General features: G+C 39.9%; 1 protein-coding gene and 1 long non-coding RNA gene across 8 annotated transcripts in view; one reads left to right on the top strand and one right to left on the bottom strand.

Annotated features, from left to right (window-relative positions):
* Positions 1–22,700, top strand: part of RYR3 (ryanodine receptor 3) — a 750,252-nt gene that overhangs the window by 162,254 nt on the left and 565,298 nt on the right. For 6 of the 7 annotated variants that reach the window (XM_072625277.1, XM_072625272.1, XM_072625273.1 and 3 more), the window contains exon 1: positions 18,269–18,527. The exons of the other annotated variant lie outside the window; for it this stretch is intronic. In XM_072625277.1, coding sequence (XP_072481378.1) covers positions 18,434–18,527 — 94 coding nt within the window. In that variant the 5' untranslated portion in view covers positions 18,269–18,433. Of the gene's footprint in view, positions 1–18,268; positions 18,528–22,700 lie in introns of those variants that run through there. 7 annotated transcript variants of the gene reach the window in all.
* LOC140514856 (uncharacterized) lies at positions 13,393–18,696 on the bottom strand. The gene is made up of 2 exons (XR_011970749.1): positions 18,572–18,696; positions 13,393–13,788 (listed from the first exon to the last, which is right to left on the bottom strand). It is a non-coding gene; the product is annotated as an uncharacterized lncRNA (long non-coding RNA).

Here is a 22,700-nt window from a genome sequence, read left to right as displayed (position 1 = left end):
ACGGCTTGTTCAATTTTTCTTTCTAAAATAGGGTTATTTCAGTATTCTATTTCCTCTTCTGTGAATCTGGGGAATTTATAATATTTCTATAATCTATTTTACTTAGATTTTCAGTTTTACTAGCATATAATTAGGCAAAGTAATTCCTAATAATCGCTTTAATTGCATCTTTCATTTTTGAGTCTGGTAATTTGATTTTCTTCTTTCTTTCTTTTTTTTTTTAAATTTATTTATTTAACATTCATTTTAACAAAATTTTGGGCTACAAATTTTCTCCCCTTTATCCCCTCCTCCCCCAAACACCAAGCATTCTAATTGCCTCTATCACCAATCTTCCCTCTCTTCTATCATCTCTCTCTGCCCTTGTCTCCATTTTCTCTTTTGTCCTGTAGGGCCAGATAACTTTCTGTACCCCTTTACCTATATTTCTTATTTCCTAGTGGCAAGAACATTACTCGACAGTTGTTCCTAACACTTTGAGTTCCAACTTCTTTACCTCCCTCCCTCCCCACCCCTTCCCTTTGGAAGGCAAGCAATTCAATATAGGCCAAATCTGTGTAGTTTTGCAAATGACTTCCATAATAGTTATGTTGTATAGGACTAACTATATTTCCCTCCATCCTATCCTGTCCCCCATTACTTCTATTCTGTTTTGATCCTGTCCCTCCCCATGAATGTTGACCTCAAATTGCTCCCTCCTCCCCATGCCCTCCCATCCATCATCCCCCCCACCCTGCTTATCCCCTTATCCCCCACTTTCCTGTATTGTAAGATAGGTTTTCATACCAAAATGACTGTGCATTTTATTCCTTCCTTTAGTGGGATGTGATGAGAGTAAACTTCATGTTTTTCTCTCACCTCCCCTCTTTATCCCTCCACTAATAAGTCTTTTGCTTGCCTCTTTTATGAGAGATAATTTGCCCCATTCCATTTCTCCCTTTCTCCTCCCAATATATTTCTTTCTCACTGCTTGATTTCATCTTTTTAAGATATGATCCCATCCTCTTCAATTCACTCTGTGCACTCTGTCTCTATGTGTGTGTGAGTGTGTGCATGTGTGTGTGTGTAATCCCACCCAGTACACAGATACTGAAAAGTTTCAAGAGTTACAAATATTGTCTTTCCATGTAGGAATGTAATCAGTTCAGCTTTAGTAAGTCCCTTATAACTTCTCTTTGCTGTTCACCTTTTCATAGTTCTCTTCATTCTTGTGTTTGAAAGTCAAATTTTCTTTTCAGCTCTGGTCTTTTCATCAAGATAATTTGAAAATCCTCTATTTCATTGAAAGACCATTTTTTCCCCTGAAGTATTATACTCAGTTTTGCTGGGCAGGTGATTCTTGGTTTTAGTCCTAGTTCCTTTGACTTCTGGAATATCCTATTCCATGCCCTTCGATCCCTTAATGTAGAGGCTGCTAAATCTTGTATTATCCTGATTGTATTTCCACAATACTTGAATTGTTTCTTTCTAGCTGCTTGCAATATTTTCTCCTTGACCTGGGAACTCTGGAATTTGGCCACAGTGTTCCTAGGAGTTTCTCTTTTTGGATCTCTTTCAGGCGGTGTTCTGTGGATTCCTTGAATATTTATTTTGCCCTCTGGTTCTAGAATCTCAGGGCAGTTTTCCTTGATAATTTCATGAAAGATGATGTCTAGGCTCTTCTTTTGATCATGGCTTTCAGGTAGTCCCAAAATTTTTAAATTGTCTCTCCTGAATCTATTTTCCAGGTCAGTTGTTTTTCCAATGAGATATTTCACATTATCTTCCATTTTTCCATTCTTCTCTCTTTGTTCTGGAATATCATGCTTTCTTACAAAGTCCTTAGCGTCCATCTGTGCCATTCTAGTTTTGAAAGAACTATTTTCTTCAGTGAGCTTTTGAATCTCCTTTTCCATTTGGCTAATTCTGCTTTTGAAAGCATTCTTCTCCTCATTGGCCTTTTGAACCTCTTTTGCCAATTCAGTTAGGCTAGTTTTCAAGGTATTAATTTCTTCAACATTTTTTTGGGTCTCCTTTAGCAGGGAGCTGATCTGCTTTTCATGCTTTTCTTTCATATCTTTCATTTCTCTTCCCAGTTTTTCCTCCACCTCTCTAACTTGATTTTCAAAATTCTTTTTGAGCTCTTCCATGGCCTGAGCCCATTGGGTGGGCTGGGACACAGAAGCCTTGATTTCTGTGTCTTTGCCTGATGGTAAGTATTGTTCTTCCTCATCAGAAAGGAAGGGAGGAAATGTCTGTTCTCCGAGAAAGTAGCCTTCAATAGTCTTATTTCTTTTCCCTTTTCTGGGCATTTTTCCAGCCAATGACTTGACCTCTGAATATTCTCCTCACACCCACCTCGCCTCCTGGTCCTCTCAGCCAGCATTTGGGGAGTGAGATTCAAATGCTGCTTCCCACCTTAGGGCTTTTGGCAGGGGCAGGGCTGCTATTCAGTGTGAGAATTAAGTTCTGGTGGTCAGGTCAGGGCAGGGCCACCTCTCAGGCTCAGTTCCCTCAGGGGGTTTATGCACAGACCTTCCACAATGGATCCAGGCTCCCGCCCGCTTGGGGAGCCCCTGTCTGCAGCCGCCTCTCAGCTTCTACCTCCCAGGGGGGCCCGAATCATGGGGGCACCCCACTCCCCTCTTGACCCGCCAAAGAGACTCTCTCACCGACCCCCGTCACCTGTGGGCGGAGGGACTTGTGAGGCCGCTGGAGATCCCGTCCCTGGAGCCTGCTCAGGTCTGTTTCTCTTGGTGCTGTGGTCGCAGCAGGTCTGGGCTGGACTGGGCTCCGCGTCTGCAGCGCGACGGACCTTTTGCAAGAGGTTTGCAGGTCCCTCGGTGGGTAGAGGGACCCGCATGGCTGCTGGAGATCCTGTCCCCGAAGCCCGCTCAGATCTTTTCCTCTCAGTGCCACGGCCACTGCAGGGCTGCCCTCAGCTCCCAGTCTCGGCGCCCAGTCTGCAGCGCGAAGGACCCCCCCCGCGAGAGGTTTGCAGGTCCCTCCGGAACAGCAATCTCCCTCGCTCCAATATTCCGTGGCCTCTGGGTGCAGAATTCGCCATAAGTTACTCCCCTGTAGCCGTTCTGTGGGTTGTGGGTTCAGGGCTATGTGTATGTGTGTCTTTCTACTCCGCCATCTTGGCTCCGCCCCAGGTGAATATAATTTTAAAAGCACTTGACTTAAAGCTATGATCAAAGAAAGAGCCTAGACATCATAATTCCAGAAATTATCAAAGAAAACTACACTGATATCTTAGAACCAAAGGATAAAATAGAAATTAAAGGACAGTCTCCTCCTGAAAGAGATCCCCAAATGAAAACTCGTAGGAATATTACAGCCAAGTTCCAAAGCTCTCAGTCAAAGAGAAAACTTCAAGTAGTCAGAAAGAGACCATTCAAATACTGTGGAGCCACAGTCAGGATATAATAGCTGTGACATGAAAGGAAAGCTTGAAATATGATATTCTGGGAGGCAAAATTGGTGTCATTACAACCATGTATATCCTACGTAGAAAAAATGAGTATATTCCTTCAGGAGAAAAATGTTTTTCAGAGCTAGTTCTGGGTATTTCAAAGTTTTTTGGTGCTTCCAGGGTAGTGTGATCTGGGGAGGGTTATGGTCATCATTCTCCTGGTCTGCTTTCTGGTCCTTACCCTAGAAGGGCCCCTGCTTCCTTGGAACCAGAAGTTATACTGTTCCTCAGCATCCCTCCCCTACTGGATGTGGAAGTAATAATTTTTCTCAGGGTCTGTGATCCCTTATGACTAAAATCAGTATTTCCCCTCATGATCCCCGTTCCCACTTGACTGAAAGTGTTTCTTTCCACTCTTGAACTGTGACCCAGAAGTCACAATGGAGTTACCAAACAATTTCAAGTTCTGTGTCCAGGGCTAGCGCAGGTATCCCTGTAATCTCTCTGACCAGTTTCTATGTCTCCTCACTGTCTCTGGCTTGAGCACTCCCAAAGTTGCTGTTGTTTCTGTCACCACCACTTAGCACCACCACCAGGCTCTGGGCCTGCCTCTACCTCCATATCACAGATCTCTCCTAATCTAAACTTTTTTAGGCTGGAAGAATGTTGCACCCTGAATTTTTGTTGTCTCTGCTACTCCAGAATTCAATCTGAGGCATTATTTTAAAGCTGTTTGGAGAGAAATGTTGGGAAAGGTTGACTGAGTGCTTTCTCTACTCTGCCATCCAGGATCCACCTCTGGAAATCCTCACAACATGATATTATTGAATGTTGACACCCAATTCATTTTTCTGATGGTCTGTGTGACCTTGGGCTAGTTATTTGACTGCTCTGGGCCTCAGTTTTCTCATCTCTAGAATGAGAAGATTGGATTGTATCCGTTAATAGGTTCTATCCAGCTCTAAAATTTGTAATGTTATACTTATACTGACCATTCCAGAAATAGAAAATGACCTGAAAATGAAAATTACCATTATTCATTGCTTTTCTAAGATTTTACCTTCAATATCTAGAAAAGCCAAGTAAGGAGGAAAAAGGCAAATAAGGAACTCTGAAGTTAGAACCAATATAAAAATAATCTATGGACTAAATGTCAAATATTTTATTCTCAGGAAAGGCCTTTAACCCCAGGCCATTACCTTTTTTTTTTCTTAACAGTTCCAACAAGCTTGGTTTTCTGGTTTTTCCAGTCCATATAGCACATTATTAACAGAAATTAGAATCAGAGTACTTGCTACAGGGGCATGTTCACAGCAGGAAAAGATGACAATCTGACAGTATTGGAAGAGAGAGAAAAACAAAAGAAAATATCTCTACTAAAATTACTAAAAAAGCATAGCAATCTGGGGCCATTTTGTGTAGAATCAAATAACATATCTCAATTGTTCCCAAAGTCATCATTATGTTATAGCATAGAAAAAATCACTAATCTTCATAATGGTAACCTCAAATAACAAGGAAAATATAAAAATATGTTCTTTTTACTCTAAGAAAATAGGGAAATATTAAATTATTTTCACTAAAATGATTAAAATTGAGGAGAGCTTGAAATAACAGTGATGTGAAAAACAAAGAGCATCCATGTAACTTTTTTTTTAGTGATTAACTAAAAATGCTTTGAGGCTTAAAAGGATCAGCTTCAAGCTATCTGACAGTTTTACAAAATGTAATGTCATATTCTGTGACAATTACAGATAAATGTGGTGCTATTGTGTTAAAATTATTACTTGCTAGAAATGATGAAATCTTATGTTTAAGCATTGTTCAGACCAATGCTTTTTCAGAATCCATGGTTAGAAAATCCTTCTGCATTTTTTTTAAATCAGAATTCTATTGGTAATTTTGGGATGAACCCTGGAGGTGACAGGGAAGACACAGATTAAACATATCTACTCTGATCATTCTTCCAAAAGGTCCTCAGAAATGTCTCATGGAACCCTTTTCTTTCCTCAGTCATATGCATAAAGTAATTGAATAATCTCTATCACATTTTCTTCCCCCTCGCATTTTTCCTCTTTACCTTGTCTTCTCTTATAAGGCTTGGCAACTTCAATATTGACAGTGACAACTCACCTGGGGTTCTGTGGAATAGTTTTAAAACCATTGTCTTAGACAGATCCCAGAATGCATCATGTCAGTATGCCACAGAGAGTAGAAAAGACAGCATTGGAATAAAACCTTATTGTTGGCATGGAAATCTTGTTCTAAGTATTCTACTGGAATTGATAAACCTCATGCTCCCTTATGAACCTGAATAAATTTCAAGATTGTGTAGGTAGCAGCTTTCGTAATTACTTTTTTTTAAGTCAGGAAAATAAAATTGGAGACCACAGTATTGGAATTTTGGTGGATTTTTTTTTCGTTTTTTTGGAATTTATTCCTTTGCCACATGGTCAGTGTCCAGAGCTGGAGTCAGGAGAATATCTTAGACCTGCTGTCAACTGCTGAATGACATTAAATGTTCTGCTCAGAGAGCAAGAAACTTATAAGAGAAGGAAGCTGTCTTTGTACCAGGTATTATGTCTTTGCCTTTGCATTTTAATTTTTCTGAGAAAAAGTAGTTTCCAAGGGTGATCCTCATTTAACTGTCCTGCTTTCTACCTGCTTTCTATAACAGTAAGGAAATAAATGCCAAGAATGTGCCACTTATTTCTTGGTACCATGAACTGTAAGTGATTTCAGTGTCAAAATATTTTGAGAAAGAGTTATAGCTGACACTCAGTAGGCCTTAGCTCTAGTTCCAGCTTTGCCCTTAATTCGCTCTGTCTGTGCTCTGCCTCAGCTGATCTATCTATAAAAAGGGGAAATACAAATTCCTGTCTCTCCCTACCTCAACATGAAATTGAGATATTGACTGGGGGTGATTATTGTCATTCTTTTATGTACAAAAGAATCATACTTTTAGTAGAGTATATGAAACTATATTAACATGACAATTCTGTTCTGAACCTACAACTAACATATACTACACTCATGCTGGGGTTCAGAATCCTGAGGCTTTTCTGTAGTTCAATCAGATTGTTTTCCCATTCCTTATCACTGAAGGAATAAACATTTTATCAAGGACAGAGCTCCAGTACAAAGTGCTCCTTAATCAGAATTGGAAGGATTGTGTTTGTTTTGTCAATATAATACAGAAGAAACATCTTACAGAAATCAAGTTCCATTTTAAGTAAATAATACCTTTAGGATTAAAATGACCTTAGATTTTATTACTATTATTGATTTGGATCCGTGTAACAAAAGCAAAGTTAAAACTGAAGGACAAGGTTTTCCCCCCTGAAATATAGAAGAAAATGTTTTAAACTAGAAGAGATTTAAGTTAGATGTATGAGAGAATTTTAAAACTGAAAGAGACCCTAGGGAATATTTTTAAAATTTATGAATGTTCCTTTTCTGGGAATTTTTTCAGGAGAGGTTGCATCATCTTTTTGATGGTTTATTTGGAGGTGGAAGATAGGACCAATGACCTCTGTATTATTCCTAGGTCATTCCCTTTAAAACTCTATGAATTTCCTGAGTAGGAGAGAGCTGCAGTGGGAGATACGCATCTTCCATTGACTTGCTACAAATCCTGGAGAAAGTTCTTTTTTGTCATTAATACCCTCACTTCCTTTTGTTTTCCTCATCTAGTAACTCAAATCAGCTATCTATTTACTGAGATATGATTAAAAAGAATCCAAAGAAAAGTCTGAGTTGGAGGACTTGGACTATTGAAATTTGCCTTTCCCAGATATAAAGTTTCTAAAATAAATACAAACATCCTTTTCTGCACAAGCATGTGTCCACTAGGAAAAAGATATATAGAGAGAGACTAATGGGTTTCATCCATATTAAACTTTAGCAAACTTGCTATTGAATAGAAATTTTTTTCTTTGAGCCTGATGCTTGTTGAATGAACAAAAAGATTCCAAATGAATTCTACAGTTCACACTGCCAACTTTTTCCTCCCGATGAATAACTCTTACCATATCACTCTGCTGCTCAGAAACTCTTAATGACTTCCTATCACTTAAGAGAAAAAGCCCCAAATTTGTGAGTCTGACACTCAGTGCTTTCCATGACCTGGTCTTAAGCTTCCTTTACAGTCATATTCCCAATATTCCCCATCATGTTCAAGTACAAAATAGCCTGTTCTAATTGCTGGAACAATGAGGACATACTGATTTGTGTACTTAACTGAAGATAGGACAAATAATCAATTTCACCTGGATTGTAGAATCTCTCCCTAGGGGGACCCATTTGAGATACAGAAGTCAAAAAATGCTAATGATAAAGATTTCTGAAGGGAAAAAGCACCACCAAAATCTCAGTGTAAGTCCAGAGGGAACTTAAAGTCCCAGTTAACAATTCTCTTTATGCAAACAACTTTCACACAAGCTTCCAGGCTTATTTACCAAGCAAGTGACAAAGTAAGGAATAGTTATTTGATAATGCAGTTAAGGGATAGAGAACGGGCCTTGGAGGCAGGAGGACCTGAGTTCAAATTCCTCCTCAGACACTTACTAGTTATGTGACCCTGGGGCAAATCACTTAATCCTGTTTGCCTCAGTTTCCTCATCTATAAAATGGCAAACCATTCCAGTATCTTTGGCCAGAAAACACAACTGAAATGACTCAGCAACGACAACAACGCGTAACAGGAATTTTTGTCCTGGAAGTCGCTTTCAGTTACTGATAGAAGTAGCAAGAAGGGGAAAAAAAGATAGCTCATCTCACTAATCTGATTCTTGGGGTCCATTAGGAATCAAAGTCACAGGACACATCCTCTCTCTGATAAGACAGTCAGGCAGAGAAAAGCCTAACTGTAAGCTTTTAAAATATCCAAAAGTCACTGGAACTGGGTCAGTCAAGACAGCAGAAATAGGGTCAAAGCAGCAAGCAGGACACACCTTTTAGTACATTATAGGAAACAATATTAACATGACAATTCTGTTCTGAACCTACAACTAACACATGCTACCATCGTGCTGAGGTTCAGACTCCTGAGGCTTTTCTGTAGTTCAATCAGATTGTTTTCTCATTCCTTATCACTGAAGGAATGAACATTTTATTGAGGAAAGAGCTCCAGTAAAAAGTGCTCCTTAACCAGAGCTGGAAGGATTGTGCTTGTTTTGTCAATATAATGTCAGTTTATGCATATTATACATATGAAGCCTTTATTCAGACTGCAAGTCTATCTTGCAGGATGCATATCTTTGCAGAAGCAGCATTAAGATCTGGCTTTCTTGTCCTTCATATTAAGTAAAGAGGAATTTAAACTATATTTAGTCTTGATGGATATAAGGATTCCAGAAAAGGAAATAAAAATCCAGAACACTTGCATATCACCACAGGAAATGCAACAGCAGCTAATTATTCTTCAGAACTGTGGCAGGCAAAAGATGAAATGACCACAGGAAAAAAATAATTCAATCTTCAAAGAATATTGATTGACTAAGTAAGCATGCCAATTACCCAATAACATGGGACCAAACCTCCTCAACTTAGGCCTGAACTCTGAATATAGGTAGAGATGAACTTTTATACATTAAAAATAATTAATCAATGAAGGCCAAATAATTAAAAAGAAATAATGTGACATTAGACAATTGGATTTCTAATTGGATGAAAAATTAGGAAGTTTCCAAGTTGGGAGCTGGGAGAGTAAAATGGTACAATTCACTCAATTCAGAAAAGGTACTATCTCAACTCCCCAAATATCTATAAACAATCAAGGGTACATGGAAACAATAACTGATTGAACAGTACAGACCAGTTTTCAGATAAGACATATGGGTTGCTTGAGATGTACAATTGTGAGAAAACTCCTTGCATCAATCTTTGGATCTCACTGGGTTTTTGGTCAGCATAACCTAGGTCCTTAGTTAAGGGTGTCTATGCCAGGGAGAGATCATCCAGTTTCTCGGCCATGCGGGACTAGGTTCAAACAGTGCAGTAAGGTTTTCTCTCAATTCCCACAAATGAATAAAGTTTCTCATAAGACAGAAATTGGACCATACCCATAACTGAATAGAAACTATGCTAGTTCCAGAATTGAGTCACAAGATAGAATCAATATGGTTCACTCAATTCCCACAATTAACCACATGTTGTCCTAATCTTCTGAATTCTCTCAGAACCTTAATTGTCTTTAATGGAAGGACTGCATGGGGGCAACTTTAGACACTGCATTTTACTTCCTGATCACTGATTCTGATAATGTGAACTCAAAAGGACTGAAATTTTATCTAACTTAACACCCTTGTTTTGAAGCTGAATAACAAAAAAAAATAGAAGTCAAATGACTTGGCAGAAGTCTTATGGGAATGGGAGAAGTGGGATTTGACAGACAGGTAGAGATAGATATAGATGGATAGAGAGATAGAGAGATGGTGCACATAGACACACACATACACATAGAGACAGAAAGACAAAGAGGTAGGTAGAGGCAGAGAGGTGGATAATAGAGATAGGTAGGTAGATAGATAGATAGAAGATAGAATTTATAGTGGGGGATACAGGTTATATTTCATTAGGGTTATTGGTGGGAGGATGGAATATAAAAAGACTTGCCTTATAGCCAGAAATCCCTAAATCTGACATCTAGGACATATAAGAAGCTTATAAGTCACTGAATTTCTATGAGCCTTATTTTCTTCATCTGTAAAATGGCAATAATATGCTTTGATCTACTTCACAATTATTATGAGAATGACACATCATAAACCATAAAGCATTCAGTAATTGTAAGATATGATTATTTATTACCTTCTTTAACGTCATGCTGAGATGGGCCAGGAATGGCCAGAACTGGAAGTTTATCTAGGCAGAAGTGGGTCTGGTATGTGCAGTAACAGGTTGAGTCAAGACAGATTATCAAATGCAGGGAATCGATAGATAAATCAATTAACCAATGTATATTAAGTGCTTATTTTATTGATTTTAGTAAGTGCTTATTTCTTATGAGAAATAGGTCTAGGCAAACAAACTAGGTTGGTCAGTAATCACCCAGGGTAGGAAGGAGATTGTAAGAAGAGATCAGAATTTAGAGGTGGGTTAGATCAGCAGATGTAGAGGGCCAGTAGTGAAAATGAAATTTGACAAGAACCAAAGGCTATGGCACGCAGCTAGGAGGTGAAGTGGATAGAGTAGTCACTGGGCCTGAAGTCAGGAAGGCTTGAGTTCAAATACTGCCTCACTTAGTAACTGTGTAGACAAATCACTTAACCTATCTCCCTCTGCTGCTCCATCTCTAAAATGGGAAAATAATAGCACCTAACTCCCAGGGTTGGGATGAGTATAAAATTAGGTAATATTTGTAAAGCAAGAATATTTGTGAAGAGAGAAAGAAAAAAGCACACATTTATAGTAAGCAAACTTACTATATAGCTAGCACTGCATTTAGTCCTGGTAGTACAAAAACAAAAATAATATAGTCCTCAAAGAGTTTAAGTTCTAGTAGAGGAAAACAATTCATATTGAAAAGTTTAGGTGCAGGCTGGATCTCAAGACCCAGTAGTCTACAAGGTGTAGCCATGGGTAGAAGTTGCACATAGGAAAAGACAGAAATAATTACTATTTCCTTCCAGAATTGAAGTGTTCTGGATTCTAAACTTACTGGAGAATTTCTCTGGAGATCTTCTCTTACTTATAAAGTAGGTAATACATAAAGGTTTGATAGATTCAATCCAAGGAAGACCCACTTGTGCAATACTGCTTGTGAAAATCATAAAATGCATTCTAACCTCCATGATGTACAAATCTACATGCAAATATTAACAGTGCTGTTACTATACCACAGGCATTCTTCAGCATGAAAAAAAGACTAACTGGTATTTCAGTGTCCTTAGGTTTTGCACTGTATCAAAACGTAAGCTTCAGTTCATGAATTTCTATCAAATGAAAAAGAATTAAGATTTTGTTTATAAGGGAAACTGACGTTAGTAGGGAAACCATGTTATCAATTTACACAGAAATACCTCTGAAAATGAATAATAATATAAAAAAACCTTTATAATCCAATTTACTGAGAACACTAAGCCAAACCACAGAATTTCCTTGGAGAACTCATTAAATGAGTTGCCAGCACCAAGCAGATTGCATTGGGAGTTGCTATTCTCATGACAAGCTGAAATCTCCCAGATCCTACCCAAGTAGCCTAGGTCAGGAGGATGATACTTGTATTGGGAGCAGATAATAGCTTAAAATCTGAGTCACAAACACAAAGGGAAAATGATATAGATCCAAAAGGTTACTCATTCCCTAATGCTGACCTTGTACCTCAACTGGACTACCAGTATTTATTGAACCTATAAAATATACCTCTCAGAATGGACTGTGAAAGACACAGAGAAATATAAGTCATGGCCCTTGCTCCCAGAACACTTGCGATGTAGTTGGGGAGATGAGATTTGGGAAAAGTGGCAAGAAGTTACATTTCTGCTGGGAAGAACTTTTTCTTGTATGACCTCATCTGTCAGCTGTCATTTGTGCAGCTGTTGACATCTTTCTCCATCCTCTACCATTACAAAAGTATGCTGGTATTTCTGCCATCCTGTTAGCAAAGAATTCAGTTATAAGTTGTTTGAGCTGAAATGCTAAGTTCTGACTTAGGCTCTGAGCCTTGAACTTCACTATGTTACTTTTCCCTCCATAGTTGGAAAGGTGAAAACACTGACCGTAAGATAGAATGTTTTGTGAGTGGACTATGGTTTTCACACCATTTACCCTGGGGCAGGGGAGAGGGGGAAGAGGCAGGTAGGGAGAAGAATATAGTTCGATCATACTAGTCTCTATGATAGGAGAGCCTATTTTAATAATTTAAATTATTAATTTAATAATTATATTTTTATAAATTTGTAATTTAATACTATTTATACTTAATAATTTAAATTATTATTAATTTAAATTTAAATGATTAAAACCTTAATTTAATTTAATAATTTAATAAATTATGCCAAAGCTTGGTAAAACATCTATATTTTCTACCACATGCCACTCTGTCCTCTGCAGCTTTAGCTTAGCTGTTCTTAAAGCAGTTTAGGGAAGGTGAGAACCAGGACTGGAAGAAAATTTCCATGAAAAACATGATAGGGGGCATGCCACTGGAGCTGAACCTTCAAGGAAAAGAAGAATCCCAACAGATGGAGATGAGGTGGGAATGTATTTCAGACCTGAATGTCTTCTCTGGTGCTCTATTGTTAGAGGTTTCTCTTTTTATTTGCATTGCCTAGTAGTCTCCAGCTGTTGTATATTATTTCACTAGCAGCAATGCTGCTCAGTTACAGAATAGATCAAAGCAACAGCTCCTTGCAGCTGGAGGAGGAAATGGGGCTTTCTAAATCATTGATCTGTTTTCTGTAGGAGTGTATGTCAGTGGTTCATTCTAAGCTGACTCAGGGACTTTCAGTCTAAAATTATGGAAGTAAAGAATCCCAATCCCTGTGACCATAAATATTGCATTGTAACCAGAATTCTGTTTGACTTCAGCACACAAAACAACCAACTACAGATGCAAGTGTGATTTGGGAAGTTTGTTTTGAATGTAAATCCAGTTCTAAGACAAACATGTTATTTAGCATTTTGGGGTTTTTGTCATTCATCTTTCTCATATCATGGGGAGGAAAGTTGACAGACATACTTTTCTATATTTACAAATGATAAAACTTCACCCTAGAAAAGTATTTGGCTAAATCAAGGTTATACGTTGGGATGTAGTTCAAATTTTCACACTCCTCTTGTAACTAAGACAATGTATTGCTATGAAGAGTTAAAGACATCGTTATTAATTTAAATTCAATCATGACTTATGCGTTCTGGGCCCCAAGTTCCCATTTCTACAATGGAGCTACCCATCTCTTGCTTTTTTCCCTCTGTGAAAGTGAGAGGTGGTTGAGGGAATCATTATGAATTACTTTGTGAGAAGCTGTATGAGTCACTAAAAGTATTATGTACTATTTGTCAAGTTTTTATTATACACCTATAATGTGCCAGTCAGGCAGTCAAATAAACATTGATTAAGCACCTACTATGTGATAGGCACTAAGCTAAGCTTTAGAGAGAGAAAGAAAGGTAAAAGACAGTCCTTGCCTCAAGGGTCTTACAATCTAATCGGGGAAGACACACACACAAAAGCTGAAACGGGTAGAAAATGAGGATGCTCGTCACAGGGGCATGATAAATTCCAGAGTAGAGCAGCTGTGTGGGAAATGATGAAATGACCCAAGGGGAGGGAGGTGCGAGTTTCAGGACTGATGTGGTCTTGCGCAATGATGAGTTTCTGGAGACCATGATGAAGTCCAGGAATTCAGCCAAGTGGGAAATGATGATGCCAGTCACTAGGCTAAGTGCTAGAGACACAAACAATAGCCAAAAAAGAGTTACCAGGGATTCAGGGTTGTCATAATAAGACCATTTAAGTAAATCAGTCTTAAATGAGGGAAAGTTCCATAATGTACGAGAGAGTGAAGAAAGGAAGGCAGGGAGGATATTAATGATATATTGGGTATTTCTGGATAATTCAATCCACTTGACGCAGCTATTTTCCTTTAAGAGGGTAAATTACATATGGTCCTGTTGATGTTGCCCAGAAAAAGAAACTTAGCATCTAGTCTAGAAGGAGAAATTCAATGTTGATGAAATGCTTCTGGTCCATTTCAAGTGCCTCAGTGGAAAACTGCAAAAATAGTGTGACTTCATGGGGAGTCTTCAGTCCTGCAATCCATTGGACAGCCCTGCTCAGAAACTTCATAGTGTTTTAGGTTTTGGGTTTCTCTACTGAGTTCCTCCATTTCTCTTGGCATTTCTTACTCTGCAGATTCTCACTTCTAAACTGAATGTGTTTTATAAGTATTTTGGGGAAAGCAGACAAATAATGAAAACTAGTATAATAAAAACTGACATTTCATTCCTATTCACCCTTTATTAGGTTTTAATCTTATCTAGGTTTGACAAAAAACAAAACACACAAAAATGCTTTTGCATTGAGGAGTCACTTATATTTTCTAAAGTTGTAAAGAGGATGAGGAGTTGGACTGATATTATTGATAATGGGGGGAATCAATGTACATTTTATGAACTAGTGAAAAAAAAGTGCCTTGAATGTAGCAGGTGCTTAGTGAATACTTGCTGATTTTGATTTTCCTAAGGATAGTTTGAACCCATCTGTAACAGGAACTGTCAGGTGTAGTGAATTGCTGCATTAAGCAGTATTTGAGCCTCATCAGAAGCTGCCAGGTGTGCCAAATTTCTGCATTGCAGTGGTCTTTGAAGACGGGTTTGGACCTACATGTGGAATCTATTCATTGAGTCCGACCCCTGGCAAAAGAGACTAAGTACTTTTCTGTCTGAGGTAGCCTCTGCCTCAGTTTCACAGTCCCTTTGTCTAGACTGTCCTGATTGTGTGCTTGGCATTGATCTTGTTTTGACTTAGAAATGACTTGTTTTGACCTACAAATTCTTTGAGTATTTTATCTGTTATTTATCTGAATCCTGAGTTTTCATCCTCCTTGATCACAACTGGTTATATTTTATTTCATTTTGTCTATTTTTGTTGTTTTCCTGTAATATTCTACTCACCTCTCTAGCCTTCATGTGCTATGTTTTTAAGTTCCAACTTCTACCCTGACTTTCTTGATCTCTGATTCAAAAGTGATCTTTATAAATTACTGCTCTGCTTTATAAGGACCAGTGTGACAATATTTAACCCTGATAATAAGGTTAGGAATATACCAGACTTTTTTTTTAGTTGAAGTAGGAGGGATATTTATCCTTCAGAAGAGAGAACTTGGGGTCAGGGAAGAGGGTGAGAGGTAGACATAGCAGGTGTCTTCAAATATTTAAAGAGATATATAGAAGTGGCTTAACCTTCTTTAAGAAGGGCAGAACTAGGACACAGAAGTGTGACGCAGAAGTCACAGGTGGGTTTCCACTCAATGTAAAGAAAATACTAAAGGTTAGCAATGTCCCAACATGAATTGCCTCAAAACACTAGAAGTACTCCATCAGGGAGTGGATCTTCCCTGTTGGGAATGCTGCAGAGGAGATACTTTGCAGAGCAGTTGTGTTCAATTATCACTTATGTTCCTTTCCCTTATGTAATTGTGGCTATTGTTAATTTCAGATCAAATCCTGAAGGACAGTCCAGGGACTAACTTGGAGAGTTGTACTACCCAAAGATGATGTTATTTTTATGTCATTAAAAGACATATTTTCTAACCATATGGGCCAGGCTATGACTTTAATTAAAACCACCCTGTTCACTAAACTGATCATCAAACAGGCCTTTGGAAAATATAATATCTTCCAGCTATTTAATTTTGTAAATTAATCTCTGCCTGTTTTATTTTATTTTACTGTTTTGAACCTCTGCTGGCAAAGTGGAATTATTACCCATGTATAGACAGTAGATTGTTAGAAATGGAAGGGACCTTAGAGATCAACTACTCTAATCTCCCACTTTTACAGATCTAGATACCAAGGTCCGGAGAAGTTAAATGACTTAAGCCAAGTCACACAGGTAGTAAGTATCTGAGCAGGGGATTCTCTATGTTCCTTTAAGACAGCTCAAGTACCTCCTCCTACAGGAGGCCCATTTAGATTCTCATAACTGTTAGTTGGTGTCTCCCATTACTCTGATTATATTTTAAAATTCCTTATCTATGTAGATGTTGCATTCCTTCTCCTCTACGCCTTCATCCATGTCATAGCCTTGAGGACCATAACTATTTAGGTTTTTTTGTATTTCTATCTCTAACAACTATGTGTTCCTGGTGTACTTAAATTTAACAAATGCTCTGGAATGAATGAAGTCTTCCAACTCCAACCCTATTGTCCTTTCCACTATAGAAGACTGTGACTTCATCTATACAAATCATATAATAGAAACATACATCTGGCACATGTTTTTCTGTTTATTTTTATGTGAAGAGAATGGCATTATACTTTCAGCAGGCTCCAGTGCCTAAAATTGGCTGTGCAACATTTCTTCTGCTGCCTCCATGCTTTTACAGGCATGTCCTCCATACCTGGAATGTAATTCTTCATCTCTGCCTGTCAGCATCCCTAGCTTCCTTCAAAGCTCAGGTCAAGAGCCACCTTCCACATGCAGCCTTTCGTGATCCTGTTACTTGTGTACCTCCCCTGGCCCTGTGGCCCCCATAGCAGTCAGGTGGTATAGTAGTGATAGAGAGAGGTGTATTTGGAGTGAGGAAGACCCAAGTTCTAGTGCTACTTCAGAGAAGTGTGTGTGTGTGCGTGTGTGTGTGTATTTGGAGTGAGGAAGACCCAAGTAGGGGCTGTGTGTGTGTGTGTCTGTCTGTCTGTCTGTATTTGGAGTGAGGAAGACCCATGTAGGGGCTGTGTGTGTGTGTGTGTGTGTGTGTCTGTCTGTCTGTCTGTATTTGGAGTGAGGAAGACCCATGTAGGGGCTGTGTGTGTGTGTGTGTGTGTATTTGGAGTGAGGAAGACCCATGTAGGGGCTGTGTGTGTGTGTGTGTGTGTGTATTTGGAGTGAGGAAGACCCAAGTAGGGGCTCTGTGTGTGTGTGTGTGTGTGTGTGTGTGAGTGTCTGTCTGTCTGTCTGTATTTGGAGTGAGGAAGACCCATGTAGGGGCTGTGTGTGTGTGTGTGTGTGTGTGTGTGTGTGTGAGTGTCTGTCTGCCTGTCTGTCTGTATTTGGAGTGAGGAAGACCCAAGTAGGGGCTGTGTGTGTGTGTGTGTGTGTGTCTGTCTGTATTTGGAGTGAGGAAGACCCAAGTAGGGGCTGTGTGTGTGTGTGTGTGTGTGTCTGTCTGTATTTGGAGTGAGGAAGACCCAAGTAGGGGCTGTGTGTGTGTGTGTGTGTGTGTCTGTCTGTATTTGGAGTGAGGAAGACCCATGTAGGGGCTGTGTGTGTGTGTGTGTGTATTTGGAGTGAGGAAGACCCAAGTAGGGGCTCTGTGTGTGTGTGTGTGTGTGTGTGTGAGTGTGTGTGAGTGTCTGTCTGTCTGTCTGTATTTGGAGTGAGGAAGACCCATGTAGGGGCTGTGTGTGTGTGTGTGTGTGTGTGTGAGTGTCTGTCTGCCTGTCTGTCTGTATTTGGAGTGAGGAAGATCCAAGTAGGGGCTGTGTGTGTGTGTGTGTGAGTGTCTGTCTGTATTTGGAGTGAGGAAGACCCAAGTAGGGGCTGTGTGTGTGTGTGTCTGTCTGTCTGTATTTGGAGTGAGGAAGACCCAAGTAGGGGCTGTGTGTGTGTGTGTGTGTGTCTGTCTGTATTTGGAGTGAGGAAGACCCAAGTAGGGGCTGTGTGTGTGTGTGTGTGTGTGTGTGTGTGTGTGTGTGTGATCCTGGTTAAGGGGAAGCAACCTTCAGAAGTTAAACAACCTGTTTCCTCCTCTGTAAAATGTAGGTAGTAACCTAACCTATTTCACAGGGTTCTAGGAAGGATCAAACAGCACACTTAAATGCTCTGAAAATGTTATTAAAAGGGCCAGTGTTTACAATGAAAACACTGTACATGTACACTGATACGACGCCCCACGTGGGAGGAAGACATGCTTTTACAGCAGCGCTTCGTAATCTCTGGTCTCTGAACTGGATGGAAAAAAAGAACATCTGGATGGCAGTATGGATTTCCTTCGAGTTCCTGGAAGCATTTTTCTGAGAAGGGTTCCACGCGCGGTGTGAAAAGCCCACGCCACTGGCGGCAAAGTCCAGACTCGCGGCTACTCCGTCTCTAGGCGGTGCCGGGAGCACGTGGTTTAGGACTGATCCTGAGCCGGAGGCCGGGCGGAAGTGCAGGCGGAACACGCCCCCTAGGGGGCGGGGTGAGGGCAGTCTGGGGGCGGGGCCTGCGAGGGAAGCCGGAGGAGGAGCAGCGGGCCACGGCGTCGTCCTCCTCCAGGTGGAGGTGGGAGGGCTTGGGCCTCCCCAGGCCTACAAGGACTAGCTCTTTCGGAACCGCCCAAATTGGGTCGCCGAGAGTCGGACCTGACTGAAACGACGCCTTGGCCCTAAATGCTGCTCTGGACGTTTGCACGAGCTTGCCCCTCCCCCCCTTGGAAAGGCCCTTCGCGCTGCAGGATCTTTTCTTTTCTCCAGACTCAGGCAGGTATTTCCTTCCCTTCCCCTCCTCAGATTACCTGTGTTACTTACCTGTATAGCGGCCCCGCCCCCAACGTGAGCACCTGGAGCGTCGCCGCATCTCGTCCCTGGCCCAGCGGCTTCCGCACGCTCGCGTTCGGTCCATGCTCTAAAACATCACGTTGAACGTGCGGAGCGTGAAGAGAATCTTCTGACTTAGGGGGTGTGGCCGGTAAACTGAGAGCTGAGCATGCGCAGCCTCGGGATCCAGAGGCCAGGGCTGCCTCAGCCATACGGACCAGCCAGGGACGTTCTGCGCTTGGCGGCGCGGGTGACCCACCTGCCCAGGACGCTTCCACTGGCTGGTAGTGGGAATGCCGCCAGACTGAGAGGGTAAGGGCTGGGGCTCGAGTACCTGTTAACTCACCACTGGGCACGGCCCTTACCCTCTTTAGGTGGCAGTTACCACGTCGGAATGAGGGGCTAGGACTAGATGATCCTTGGTGGTAGGAACCCCTAACTAAACTGCTCTCATTGGCAGTGTGTGTGCATCCTTGGATGCCATCAGAGGAATGATGATACCACGTGCACTTGACTTTGTGTTGAGTGAGGGAGGGCTGGGCAGGTCACCAGCCTCACTTCTCCTCCAGAGCCATCTGGATCCGGTGGCCAGATAGTCTTCAGGATGACTGGAGGTGACCCAGGATGAGGCAGTTGGGGTTAAGTGACTTATCCAAAGTCTCTCAGCTAGTGAGTGTCAAGTGTCTGAGGTGAGATTTGAACTCAGGTCCTCCTGACTCCTGCACTGGTGCTCTATCCACTGCACCACCTAGCTGCCCCATTGGTAGTAAAGGTGAGGAGCAAAAACCATACCCCAAAAGGTCAAGCAGTGAATGTCTGTGAACAAATGAGTTCTCAAAAGAAGAATTAAAAACTATTAACAACCATCTAAAAGAGTGTTACAGATCACTAATAAGATCACTAATAATGAGTATAAATCAAAACAAATCAGATGTTTCCCTTATACTTAGCAAATTGGCAAAGTTGACAAAAGATGGGAACAATTAGCACTGTAGGGCTTAATGGAAAGACAGGAACGTTTGGAGTTGTGAATTGACTCCATTTTGGAAAGCAGTTGGATGTTATGCTCAGAAAATGATGAAAATAACTTTTCACCTGTAGGTTGTTTAGGTAGTCATATAGAGAGGTCAGACACATATGGACAGATCCTGTATGCCTTCCTTCCATGTAGGAAATATGTTTGTATTTCCTCTTGTTCCCTATTGTTAGTGCTTTACTCCAACTGCCTTGTATTTATTGTGCATGTATGTTTATAAGTATACATGTTATCTCCCTGATAAAATGTAAGCTCTTTGAGACCAGTTGTTTTGTCTCTTTGAGACCATATTTTGCCTTTGAATCACTAGCTCCAAGAACAGCCCCTGGCACATAAAAGTGCCTAATAAATGTGGATTGATTGATTCTTGTAAAAACGTAGATTCTGTGATTAGGAAATAGCCAAACAAATGGCAAATGACAGGTATAATGAATACAGAGAAGTATAGGAGACATAACTAATGCAAAGTGAAGTAAGCAGAACCAGTAAAAACAATATGCACAATGTGGACCACTGTGTAAATGGAAAGAAAAACAACACAATTGATAATGAACTATGTGAAATTGTAATTATTAAGCTCAGCCTAAAAGAAGACATGAGAATGCTCTTCCTCTTCTTTGCAAGGTGAGAGATTATGAATGTGGAATACTGCAAATAATGCCGCATTTGGTTGCTTGTAGTATCATAGAATTAAAAGAAACCTTAAAGGACTTCTAGTCCATGCCCTTAATTCTCCTCATGAAGAACTTGAGGCCCAGTTAAGTGACTTGCTTAAAGTCATAAGATAATAAGCACCAGAGGGAACCCAAGTGCTGTGACTCAAGAGCTATTCCTATTTCTACTAATACCATAATGTATTGCCTGTTTTTGCTGAACTGTTTTTTTTTTTTAAAGCTACAATGAATGATTCTTTGGAAAGACAAGGGGGAATAATATTTTGGAAAGTGTAGGTATTATTGAAAACAAAAATTTCAAAAATCATAGACATTTATAGTCCAGATGTGGGAAGGTGAAATTCCTGGTCAAATTCCCCAAATTGTAGGAACCCAGAATCCTGAAATTCATGAATCACGGTTTCATGCAGTTTCTCAAGATGGAGCAGTGATCATTATGATTTATTTCTGCAATCTACTTTTCATTCTTTCTGACCATCAAAATCAAGGAGGAAATCAGCCAATAGCAAATGTGTGTTTTGTATGTAGATTTTTTGGGGGGAGGAACTAGAGAGAATATAAGGGAAATACATTTTAATGGGAAGAACAACATTCACAAAGCCCAAGGAGAAATATTAGAGAAACTAGCCATTTGGCAAACACTAAATATTACTTAGTGTGGAAGGTATAATGTCAGGTGTTGAGCTTAGATCTACTTGATTGTGGGACATTCTCCCCCATCAGTTTCACTATTTATAAAGAAAATGTTTTTGTAAACCTTTAAGTGCTATATAGATTCAATTATTTATTTTTATTAGAAATTAAATTTAGGACTACAGATCTTTTTGTGTAAAATAAACTATTCCTACATGATTAAGAAATGAATAAATGATACAACAAGAAAAATGCTTGGTAATTGTACCTTGTATGAAGGAGATAAGGTAGTTTTATCAGTAAACATTATTGGTAGGAAAGTGTTCACTAAGATTGTTGTTTACATTATAAGGGGAGAAGTAAAAATATAAGTTTTTTCAGTTCCTTAAAAATAGTTTAGAACAGTCATATAATGCAATATATGGTTATGGATTTTTCTCTTGAAATAAAACTTGCTTTTAAGTATGGAATCTTAAAAAGTGGGTGTTCAGAAGGGACAAGGACACTTTGGCAAGATGTTAAGCAGTATCAGAAGAACATTAAGTTTCAAGTCAATTAATCAGTAAACATTTATTAAGCACTTACAATGTACCCATTGCTATGCTAAGTGCTAAGGATACCAAAAAAAGGCAAAAGACAATCTCTGCTTTCAAGGAGCTCAAGGAGCTAATAGGAAGACAACATGCAGATAGCTGTGTATAAATAAGACATATCTATAGATATTTCCATATCTGTAGATGTAAATATTGATATTTATACATAGATGTTGATATTTATAGATATAGATACACATATGCAAAGGACAAATGGGAGATATTTGATAGAGGGAAGGTACTAGCTTTAATGGGGATCAGGAATGGTTTCTTACAGAAGGTAGTATAGGATTTTAGCTGGGAAGGAAGGAAGGCAGGCAGGGAGGCAGAGATGAGGAGAGAAAGTTTTCCTGGCCTGAGGAACAGCCAGTGAAAATGCCTGGAGTCTGGAGATGGAATTTCTTTTTAGAAAAACAGCCAAGAGGCCAATGTCAATGGATCGCAATTTCTTGTGATATGAGTAAAATACAAGAAGACTGGAAAGACAGGAGGGAGTCATATTGTGAGGGACTTTGATTACCACATGGATTTTATGTTTGGTTCTGGAAGTTATAGCCACTGTACTTTAAGAAGATTAACGGACTGGAGCAAAGACAGACTTGTACAAGCAAGGAAATCTGCCCAGGGGTGGGGGAGGGAGATGCAAGGATAAAAAAATTACATAGTCACTCCCATCACAGAATTTACGTATTATTAGGGAGACAAGTTTCATGGCTGTTCTGCAGATGGAGCTGTCTGTTTTGTTTTAGCCACTTCCTCTAATCTAATCCTCATATCCTATTTTGCTCAACAATCCACAGAACCCTGGAAATGTGGCCAGCCTCTGTTTGGCAGAAGGAGCAGCAGTCGATTTGTGAAGAAGCAGATTTTAGTTTGCTCTAAGGAAAAATTTCTTAAAAATTAGAGCTCTCCAAAAGTAGAATTGACTGTAATCCTTCCCCTCACTAGAAGACTTGAAGCAGAGACTGAATGACTATGATTGTGTATTGAGGCTGATGTGCAGAATATTTAGGTATAAATTATACTAATTAGTCTCAGAATTTACTTCTACCTCTGAGATTCTATGTTTGAAAAACAAAATTATGTAAGTGAAATGAGAGTCTGAGGTTGAAGGAGTCTGAGGTTCAGTCCAAGTCAGCTCTGAAGAGCTGAAAGAAAAGCTATTTTTTCATTACAGAGAGTAT

This window comes from Notamacropus eugenii, chromosome 7 (genome assembly GCF_028372415.1).
Source record: "Notamacropus eugenii isolate mMacEug1 chromosome 7, mMacEug1.pri_v2, whole genome shotgun sequence".
Taxonomy (NCBI): domain Eukaryota; kingdom Metazoa; phylum Chordata; class Mammalia; order Diprotodontia; family Macropodidae; genus Notamacropus; species Notamacropus eugenii.
The sequence above is the reverse complement of the archived record's forward strand: the minus strand, read 5'-3'. Positions and strand labels throughout refer to the sequence as shown.